General features: G+C 50.6%; 1 protein-coding gene across 6 annotated transcripts in view; it reads right to left on the bottom strand.

Annotated features, from left to right (window-relative positions):
• ZNF473 (zinc finger protein 473) overlaps positions 1-10,679 on the bottom strand; it is a 17,628-nt gene that overhangs the window by 6,008 nt on the left and 941 nt on the right. For 2 of the 6 annotated variants that reach the window (XM_037732808.1, XM_017512538.2), the window contains exons 2-4: positions 9,474-9,670; positions 4,038-4,164; positions 1,233-1,322 (exon numbers count right to left, since the gene is read on the bottom strand). In XM_037732808.1, the coding sequence (XP_037588736.1) occupies positions 1,233-1,322; positions 4,038-4,164; positions 9,474-9,482 (226 nt within the window). In that variant the 5' untranslated portion in view covers positions 9,483-9,670. Of the gene's footprint in view, positions 1-1,232; positions 1,323-4,037; positions 4,165-9,473; positions 9,671-9,746; positions 9,919-10,679 lie in introns of all 6 variants that reach the window. The other 4 variants (XM_017512541.2, XM_017512539.2, XM_017512542.2 and 1 more) reach the window with 4 other exon arrangements.

Below are 10,679 nucleotides of genomic sequence, written 5' to 3' on the forward strand. Positions count from 1 at the left end.
TGGCTCACCATCTGAGTATCTATGAGACTGCTTAAAGTCTCTCTGCCTGGAATTAAAACCTGCAAATGAAAGCCTTCCAAAAGGACGTCTTGCTCTGAATTGCCACCTTTGCCTCTGGCTCACTCTCCTCACCACACCTGTGCTCATGTTGTTCCCTCTGCCGGGAATGCATCAGCAGACAAGTACTAGGCACCCCTTATGTGCCAAGCGTGATATCAGGAGCTGGGAATAAGGGTGAATCAGCTAAGCTCTGCTTCCTAGACAGACATGCTGTTAAAGGGGAAAGACACTTTTGTGATAACTACGCAACTCGAGTGTCACTACTGGAGGATATGGAGGTACATTTGTTAGTAAAGGCATGGCTGCCTATGCGTGGAAACAGCCAATATGCTGAGGTGACAGAAACAGAAAGCAGAGGTTGTGGGAGCCTGTGCATGGGTTAGTCACCTACAAAGGACACTGATGTGCTGAAGAGAAGGCCGCAGAGGCCTCATGTTCACGAGCTTGAGGCTGGTGAGCCAAGAAGGGAGCTGCAGACTGACGGGGTGGAGTGCAGCCTGAGACTCCCTCCTGTGCTTTCTGGTTTAGGGCCCTGCTTCTCATGCAGATAAAGAAAAAATGAGAGAAGCCTCCCACACCAGGCAAGGCAGCTGCCTCTGCTTTCTCCTACTGGAGACATCTCCACCATGGGTAATACCCCAGGAATCCTCACCACCTAACCTGATCCACCTGGAGGAACCCTGGCTTGGGAGATGGCAGGGCAGATGCCCTTGGCAATACTCAGGCCTGGGCTTCTGTTACTCCCTGATGTGGCCATCTGCAGTGCCCCAGGGCTAGGAAGGAAAAATGGGCCTGAAAAAAGGGAAGTAAAAGAAGCAGAATGAGGGTCAGCACACTCAGGGGGCACAAGGCAGGAAAGCAGAGAGACCAGCTCAGAGAGTGAAGGGCGTCCCCTTGTTGAGTCTTGGAAGTAAAGAGGAAGAGATGCGAAGACGCACGGGGATAGCCCTGTGCTGAAGGGCAAGGTGGAGACACAAGAGCGGGGGTCTATAAACATGTCCTGATCCCCACCAGCTGCCAGGATGAGGGACGGAAGCCAGCAAGTGGCAGAGTGAGGTCCTGAAGCCGAGTGCTGTAATGTCTGGGTAGACCTGTTGGAGAGCTGGCCACAGCCCCAGGATGGCGGTCTGGAGGACAGAAGGTACACAAGGGGCCCCTCTCCAACCACTCACCAGGGCCCACTGCTTCTGGGCTTCCTCGTGCCAGAGGCTCCAGATCTTCACTGCCATCTGGGTGGGAGGTCGGGTTGGGTCTTGGGGGGTCTGCAAGGAGAGAACAGCATTGTCATCCACCAGGACATGAAGGGCCATCCACTCAGTGAGAACCTCCTGGCTCTCCTGACTTTTCTATGCTTTATGCTGCACATGGCTCCTGGGGGCCAGGTGCTGCACTGGGCGACTCTGGGGATGCCTGTCCTGTAGCTTTCCCAGTCCAGTGATAGAGAGGGAGCCAGTCACAATCCAGGGTGACAGCTGGGACTGGGGACACAAAGGACTTGTGACAGCTCTTCAATGGGCAGAATCTGCCAGGTGGAGAGGTACGTACTTCCTTAGCCATTCATGATTCACTCACTCACCCATGGGCTACACATTGCCCAAGGCCTCCACTGGCCAGGGACAGAAGATGTCAGGGTCCCAGAGCCCAAGCAGTCCTGAGCCCTACCCTCCACAAGCTTCCCCATGGAAGGAGCCAGAGTCATCATCCGGGGAATACATGCTACAGCGAAGAAAACGCCACTGCTATCTTTGAAGTCAAAGTGAAAGGCCATGAGCCAAGCAATACAGACGACCTCCAGAAGCTGGCAACGGGCCAGGAAAGACTCTGTGCTGGAGCCTCCAGGAGGAACAGAGCCCAGCCAACACCTCACCTCCAGCCCAGCCACATACATTTGGAACTCCTGACCTGCAGGACTATAACATAATAAAGGTGTGTTGGTGGAAGACACTAGGTTTGTGCTATGTGTCATAGCAGCAATAGGAAACAGATACACTACTCATACATACACGCAAATGTGTGAAAGGGCAGTTGAGGTAAACACATTTCTTTTATTTTTTTTTTTTTTCTTTTTTTTTTTTTTTCTGAGACGGAGTTTCGCTCATGTTACCCAGGCTGGAGTGCAATGGCGCGATCTCGGCTCACCGCAACCTCCGCCTCCTGGGTTCAGGCAATTCTCCTGCCTCAGCCTCCTGAGTAGCTGGGATTACAGGCACGCACCACCATGCCCAGCTAATTTTTTGTATTTTTGGTAGAGACGGGGTTTCACCATGTTGACCAGGATGGTCTCGATCTCTTGACCTCGTGATCCACCCGCCTCGGCCTCCCAAAGTGCTGGGATTACAGGCTTGAGCCACCGCGCCCGGCCTGGTAAACACATTTCTTATGGTGGGCTGCAGTTTAAAAATTCAAAAAGACACTGAGATAGGACCTCCTTTAAGATGCTTCTTAGCACACACTGGCCAGTTTGGAGAAAGTCTGCCCCAGTGTGATGAGACTGTATCAAATGATAGTTTCCATAGTGTGTTACCTTTTACTTCTTCCATCTTTGGAGTCAATTATTTTTCGGGTTTTTCAAAAAGAACTGAGGCAACAGAGAGGGGAAGCGAGTTAATGAGGTCACACTGCTGCGGAGCTGGGGTAAGGCGGCCTTGGAGCTGCACAGACCTGAGCCGGAGTCTGGGCCCTGCTGCTGTCTCACTGTGTGACACTGGTGTGCAGAAGAGGGTGACACGGCAGGCTGGCTGCTCTCCTGGGAAAGGCCTGCTGGCAAGGCTGCATTTCAAGAGGGTACCCCGCATCTCCAGAACTGAAGAGACACGGTCCCGGGACCTAAACTGTGCAAACACTGTGGCTTACACCTGTTTTCCTTCTGGGAGTCCGGAATTTTCGTATGTGCCAGGCAGAGGTGCCCACGTGACCAGCCCCCAGTAAAAACCCTGGCACTGAGTCTGTGATGAGGTTCCCTGGTGGACAGCATTCTACAATATTGCTGGGGGAGTTAAGCATGTCCCATGTGACTCCCCTGAGAAAGAATTCTGGAAGCTTGTGCCTGCGTCCTTGGACTTTGCCCCACGTACCTTCTCCCCTTGCTGACTGTGCTCTGCATCGTTTCCCTATAGTAAGTCATAGCTGTGAGTCTGACTACGGGATGAGTCGTGGGAGTCCTAGTGAATCACTGAATCTGCGGGTGGCCCTGGGGACACTGACTTAGCTGAGAAGGTGACTGCCTCTTTTAACCTCAGTTTCAGACCAATCGGCAAAAGGGACAACCCAGCTTCTTCATGGGGTGACTGGCGGAGTGAACCAGCAAGTCCCAAGAGCTGCTACTCAGTCATTCATTAATTTAGAGCTGTCGGCTGGGCCCTGGAGCAGGTACTGTTTGTTCCAAACACTGGGGACACGCCCTGGCTTCACACAGCACCCGTTCTGGATGATAAAATGGTATTTGGAATGTGATGGAATGATGTACAAGATGAGTGGGAGAGGAGGTACGGAGTTCTAACAGGGTCCCAGTTTCGACTTGAAAAAGGTGAGGAGAGCCACTTAGGCAGAAGGGAGGGCAACTGGAAGACCCTGAGGTATCAGCTTGAAGAATGACTGACCAAAATGACAAGTAGGACAGTGGTGAAGATGAGGCTGGGAGGCAGACAGGGGCGAGAGCAGGGTTTCCCAGGCTTAGCACTACTGCCACTGGGGTGGGCCTGTCCTTGGTTATGGGGCTGTCCTGTGCATTGCAGGATGTGTGGCAGCATACCCGAGCTCCACTGGCTAGATGCTAGCCGCACACTGCCGGCCCAAGGAGTAAAAATCAGAACTGTCTCCACACAGCGCCAAGGTCTTGGCCAGCTGAGAACTGCCGGGCTGGGTCATGCTGATTCTGAGGAGCCCAGGAGCCAGGATTTCACCCTGTGGGTGGTGGAGGGCACAGGTGATCGCCAAGCAGGGCAGTGAGTAGGCCCCTGGGGACAGGCGACACTCACTCAGCAGGAAGAGGTTCTGGTAGTTGTCCAATGCTGTGTCCCAGAACAGGTCCCCCTGGTCCAGCCCGAACTGCTCCCAGTCTTCCAAGGTGAAGTCCATGGCGACGTCTTTGAGGGTCACAAATTCCTGAAACATAACGCACTGTTGGTCACTCAGGGGCCGGGGTCAGGGAGGAGTCTAACACTTCACTCAGGGCACCCCGACCCTCAATCTGCCAGGCCTTTGGCAAAAACTATCCCATCCTCAGCCTCACGAGAATCTTGAGAAGGGATTGGAAACCCCTGCATTTTGTAGGCAAGGAAAAGGGAGTCTTGACCAGGGTACAGAATGTCAACCAGTTAACACAGGTAGGACTCAACCCAGGTCTGCCCGATCCTAAAAGTCTATTTCATGCTTTTGCTTTTTTTAGTGTTCATTCAAGATTTGATTTTGTAAATTTTCAAACATATATACAAGTAGGGAGATGTATATAATTAACACAAGTAGAGAGATGGGACCCATCACCCAGGGTCATCTGATTTCACCTGCGAATACTTCAGTATGAACAGTAACTCCTTAATCACTGAACACCCAGACCACACTCAAAATCTGTTTCCAGATTAGGCTGACGTCTCAGTGGCATGTCCTTCTAGCTAGCTTGTGTGAATCAGAATTCAAGGGGGCCCGTACCCTGCACGTAACTGATGTGGCTCTGAGGTTTTAAAATCTACAGCTGAACCCCTGTGCCCTCTTCATCCTCCATGCTCCTGCTTTGAGGTCCCACGTTCTGCCTCTGTGCAGTGTCACCTAGCTGCCCCCCTGGCCTGTGCATTTCCTGTGAGCTGGTCAGGAGAGCAGAGGCCTGACTGGAGTCAGTACAGCTTCTGGGGGAAAGACCCCTCGCAGATGTACCAGGTCCACTTTAGGCCCCATGACTACCAAAGGCTCCTATCTGGCTGTCCAACTTTTAGTGACAGCATCTTTCTCATTTTAAAACTTTCCTAGTTAATAAGTGTTTACTATTATTTAATTACCTGTGTGTGTATATATGTTATATACATATGATATATAATACATACATATACAGAGAGAGAGAGAGAGAAAGTATCTCATTCTGTCTGTTGCTCAGGCTTGAGTGCAGTGTCACAATCACAGCCTCGACCTCCTGGGCTCAAGCAGTCTTGCCTCAGCCTCCAAGTAGCTAGGACTACAGGCGTATGCCACCAGACCCAGCTAATTTTTCTCTTTTTTGGTAGAGTAGGAGTCTTGCTATGTTGCCCAGGCTGGTCTTGAACTCTTGGCCTCAAATGATCCTCCTGCCCCTGCCTCCTGATGTGCTGGGATTACAGGCATGAGCCACTGTACATGGCCAATTAATGGGTATTTAGGATAAAAATTCAAATACTTGAGAAGTTCTGACAATAAAACATGAAAGCCTGCCCCCACATACCCCATCTCTAGGTGAATCCATGCCTGGTGTGTCTCTTCCAAATCTCCATCAATGTGGGCACAGGCACACACGCACGTGCACACACAGGCACACTTTAAGGAAGAATGAAAACCACCTTTCTGTAGTTTGGGTTTGAGGTATGGCCCTACTACCTTCACTTATGACTACTGGCAAGTAAGCCGTATGTCTCTTGTGACCCCGATTCCCGCTCCACTAGTGAAATGGGACCAACGAGCCCCATCTCATCAGGGCTGCCACAAGAAGCAACTGAAATGCTGCTGGGAGGGGACTGCACAGTACTCAGCACACAGGAGGAGCTCGACAAAGGGGCAATTCCACTCTGGCTCACACTGCCCGTGCCAACGCTGTGTTGGCATCAGACTGCAAAAGCCCTTCTTTGGCCAAGAGGTTCCGGCATGCCGACAACAGACTCGACACTTCAGGTGCAGTGAGTCACTGAACTGCCTGACTCCTCTTTGAGGCAGGAGTCACCTTCTCCAAGTCACACAGTATATTAGTCCATCTTCTGTTGCTATAACTGAATACTTGAGACTGGGTAATGTATAAAGAAAAGAAATTTATTTCCTATAGTTCTCGAGGCTGGGAAGTCCAAGGCCAATGGACTGCCTCTGGTGAGGGTCCTCTTGCTGGCAGAGACTCTCTAGAGAGCCCTAAGAGGGCGCAAGACGTAACATGGTGAGGGAACTAAAGCAATGTCAAGCTGGCTTTTACAATAGACCCACTCCCATGATAACCCATTAGTCCATAAATAAATGAATTCATTCACACAGGCAGAACCTTCATGACAATCATCTCTTAAAGACCCCACCTCTTAATACAGTTACATGAGACATTACATTTCAAGGAGGTTTGATTGGCCGGGTACGGTGGCTCACGCCTGTAAATCCAGCACTATTGGGAGGCTGAGGCAGGCAGACTGCTTGAGCTCAGGAGTCTGCCCGCAATTCTCCTGCCTCAGCCTCCCGAGTAGCTGGGATTACAGGTGCGCGCTACCACACCTGGCTAATTTTTGAATTTTTAGTAGAGACGGGGTTTCACCATGTTGGCCAGGATGGTCTCGATCTCCTGACCTTGTGATGGCCTGCCTCGGCCTTCCGAAGCGCTGGGATTACAGGAGAATCACTCCACCCGGGAGGTGGAGGTTGCAGTGAGCTGAGATAGCAGCCACTGCATTCTAGCCTGGGTGACAGAGCAAGAAACTGTCCAAAAAAACAATCAGGTATTGGAGCTGTGAGAGGGCTACGACAGAGCCCACGAGGGACTTCTGGGATGAGTGGCAAAAAAAATTCTCACTCTTGATCTAGGTGGTGTTCACCTTCATTAGTCATGCATTTGATGTGTGTGTGTTTCTGCATCTGTGATTTTGCAATAAAAATATTTTTAAAATTAAGCATATACTAAACAGCATTCTCCTCTTGCTGCTGTGTGGGAAAAGATAGAAGGTGGGAAGGGCAGAAGCAGGGAGTCAAGGAAAAAGGCCAGTTTGATAATACAGGTGAGAAATAGTGGCAGGAATGGAGGGAGGTCAGGGAAAGTTTCCCAGAGGGGAGGTCATTCAAGTTGGATTACTGAGGATGAACAGGTATTTACCAGATAGAGAGATGGTTTCATGCATCATTCATTCATTCAACTAACACCTCATGAGGCTTCCTATGTGCCCGGCCTGTGCTGGGCCCTGGGGACCCAGAGATTAATCCCCATCTGTTCCTGTCCCCAAGGAGCATCTGGACGAACTTGAAATTTGGGTGGGGCTGACAGAGATGGCCAGGAACATCCTTATCTAGGTGGATCTCTGCTACAGTGGAGGCAGCAGGGGGTGCTATGGAAGGCCAGAGCAGGAAAGTGCTGACTGCCTAGGGAATGGTAGGGGAGCTGAGCAGGGTCTTAAAGGGGTGTGAGACATCACCGGATGGAAAAGGGCACGGGAATGCAGCAGAGGACACAACCTGAGCAAAGGCAAGGAAGCTGCTCGAAACTACAGAATAACGTTTTACTACCAGGCCAAAGGGAGGACTGGTTACCTAGAGGAATGGCAGAAGACGGTGCAAAGGGCGGTAGAACCCAGACCACACAGGAAGGCTGAAAAAACTGGAATTCATCCTGTAAGCAATAGGGATGCCCAGAAGAGTACAAGCAGAAAAGAACAGCATGCAAGCTTGCCTTTAAAAAGATCACCCGGAAGCCACCATGGGACAGCATGCAAGCTTGCTTTTAAAAAAGATCACCCAGAAGCCACCATGTGACAGCATGCAAACTTGCCTTTAAAAATGATCACCTGGAAGCCACGATGGGACAGCATGCAAGCTTGCCTTTAAAAAGATCACCCGGAAGACACCATGGGACAGCATGCAAGCTTGCCATTAAAAAGATCACCTGGTGTGGGTAACCCCCCATATAGGCACCGAGGAATGAGAGCTAAGCAGAACCCTGGCACAGTTAGGGCTTGAGGAATATCTCACTTTATAGTGATACTACTCAGCTATTTCCTTTTATATAATCCTTTAAACAATCATATATTAGTAGAAATAGGGCTTGAAGAATCCCTTTATATAATCCTCTATATATAATCATATAATAGTTGATAGTATGAGTGCCTAAAGAATATTCCCTCCATATATACCTATAATTATATCTTAGTTCATAATTGGAGGAATGCCTAGAGGGGGCACAGTACAGAGCATGATTTAAGGGAAAAACAGTTATACCAGGACAAGAATCCATGGCCCAGGCGGCAGCGTTCAGTATGGTAAATATACCCGCTGTATGGCAGGCTTGGGGCGAGAGCCACTCCTCCTGATAAAGGAGTTGTAGGACCTTGCTCCAGTTCTTGTGGAAGGCTGCCCTCAGAACGGCAATCCACCTTGGTGACTGTGAACTTTATCAGCTCTTGCTACTGTGCTGCTTGAAAAGCATCTTCCCATAGAACCCATTGGAAGCTGCCAAAAGGTGGCGGTAACCTTGACAGCTCTGTCACTGCTATGTGATTTAAAGCATCCACCTATAAATCTTCTTAGAAGTAGTTTCCCATAGATAGAAGTATCGCACACTGCACCCTCTTCACTGCGCACGGCATACCTTCAAGCCTCGGTGACCTAATGGGGATGGATCCCTTACTGCACACGGCCCTTGCCTTCGTGGGAACGGGACACTTGCTACACACTGTCCTCCTCCTGGCCTAGGTGACCTAATGGGGGTGGACCCCATGTTTTATTGCTCACGACCCTATCACTATCCTTAAAGATGATTTCACTCACTGCCCTGCCCCCTAACCTATGCACAGTAAATACTCATGCTCCTGGACATTCAGGGCCTCACTCGCCACCCTCGCCAGCCTCGCCTGACTCTGCTCATAGGTGGCGTGGCCCCTCGAGCCCAGCTGTGTTTTTCTTGTACTTCTGTGTCCTGTCTCTTTATTTCTTGGATCCTGCGCCTCAGCACAGCATAAGGCTCACCCTACGACCCTGTGGGGCCCTCAGCCCTACAACCCCGAAGCCACCATGGGACTCCATGCAAGCTTGCCTTTAAAAAGATCACCCGGAAGCCACCATGGGACTCCATGCAAGCTTGCCTTTAAAAAGATCACCCAGAAGCCACCATGGGACTCCATGCAAGTTTGCCTTTAAAAAGATCATCCAGAAGCCACCATGGGACAGCATGCGAGCTTGCCTTTAAAAAGATCACCCGGAAGCCACCATGGGACAAGGAGGCCAGAACAAAGGAAGGCCATGGGGGTGACCAGTTAACACAGCGCCATCTTCAACTCACCTCAGCCACAAAGGAAGGCCAACAACTTTCCTGCCAGGGGGCATGACCAATTCACACAGAAGGGACTTCAACTCACCTCAGCCATAAAGGAAGGTCAGTTTTCCTGCCTGCAGAGGTGACCAGTGAAGACAGTGACCTTCAACTCACCTCAGCTACAAAGGAAGGCCAGCTTTCCTGCCTTTGGGGCCAATCAGTTAAGACAGAGTGGCCTTCAACTCACCTCAGCCATGGCCAACTGGGGTTCAGTAGCCTCTCTTAAGCTCCTCCTCCTTCCCCTCTGTGTTCCCGGCTGGCAAGGCTGTGGGAAGCACAAGGGAGCTGTGAGAAAGCCTCCCTTCCGCCCATGGCTGACTCGCTGTCCATGCTGACGAGCCCCCAAAATGTCCAGGAGGAGGACAAGTCCCAGTGTGAGTCTCCCTGCAGGAATCACAACGACAACTGTATTTACTGAAACCACCCCAGCCCCACATTTCCACTGTGCTTCAGGACCTACGGAGCAGCTTTGCCACCACTGTCAGCACTTAACGCACTCAGTAAATACACACTCAGGAGATCTGGTGATGAAAGTCTATGGCCACAGTGGGAGCTTCTGTCCTGCTCACTGCTGTCTTAGCACCAGCATGGTACAGTATGTGCTTTCACAGCAGGTGTAAACGCACCTAAAGCTGTTGACAGAACAAAGGTGTCTAACAGAACCAATAGAACAATGCTGCTGGGATTTCTGATTATCATCTCTAGAATTTGAGTTCAGATCAACTGGCCTCCAAAACTGCTACTTTTTTTTTTTTTTTTTTTTTGAGACAAGGTCTTGCTCTGTTGCCAGGCTGGAGTACAGTGGCACAATCATGGCTCGCTGCAGCCATAACCTCCCAGGCTTAAGCAATTCTCCCACCTCGGCCTGTCAAGTAGCTGGGACTACAAGCATGTGCCACCACATCCAGCTAATCTTTTTTACTTTTTGTAGGGACAGGATCTCACTTGTTGCCCAAGCTGTTCTCAAACTCCTGATCTCAAGTAATCCACCCTCATCGGCCACCCAAAGTGTTGGGATTACAGGCGTGAGCCACCACACCTAGCCACTATCTCTACAACAGAAATATCTAAACTTTTAACCATGACCCACAGTAACGACGACAATATATACTATAGGCCAGGCACAGTGGCTCACGCCTGTAATCCCAGCACTTTGGGAGGCCGGGGTGGGCGGATTACTTGAGTTCAGGAGTTCCAGACCAGGTTGGCCAACATGCTGAAACCCCGTCTGTACTAATAACATAAAAATTAGCCGGGCTTGGTGGCACCTGCCTGCAATCCCAGCTACTCGAGAGGCTGAGGCAGGAGAATCGCTTGAACCCAGGAGGCAGAGGTTGCAGTGAGCCGAGATCACTCCAGCCTGGGCGACAGAGCAAGACTACGTCTCAAAAAA

The sequence above is a fragment of the Cebus imitator genome, unplaced genomic scaffold, assembly GCF_001604975.1.
Source record: "Cebus imitator isolate Cc_AM_T3 unplaced genomic scaffold, Cebus_imitator-1.0 Scaffold473, whole genome shotgun sequence".
In the NCBI taxonomy this organism is placed as follows: Eukaryota; Metazoa; Chordata; class Mammalia; order Primates; family Cebidae; genus Cebus; species Cebus imitator.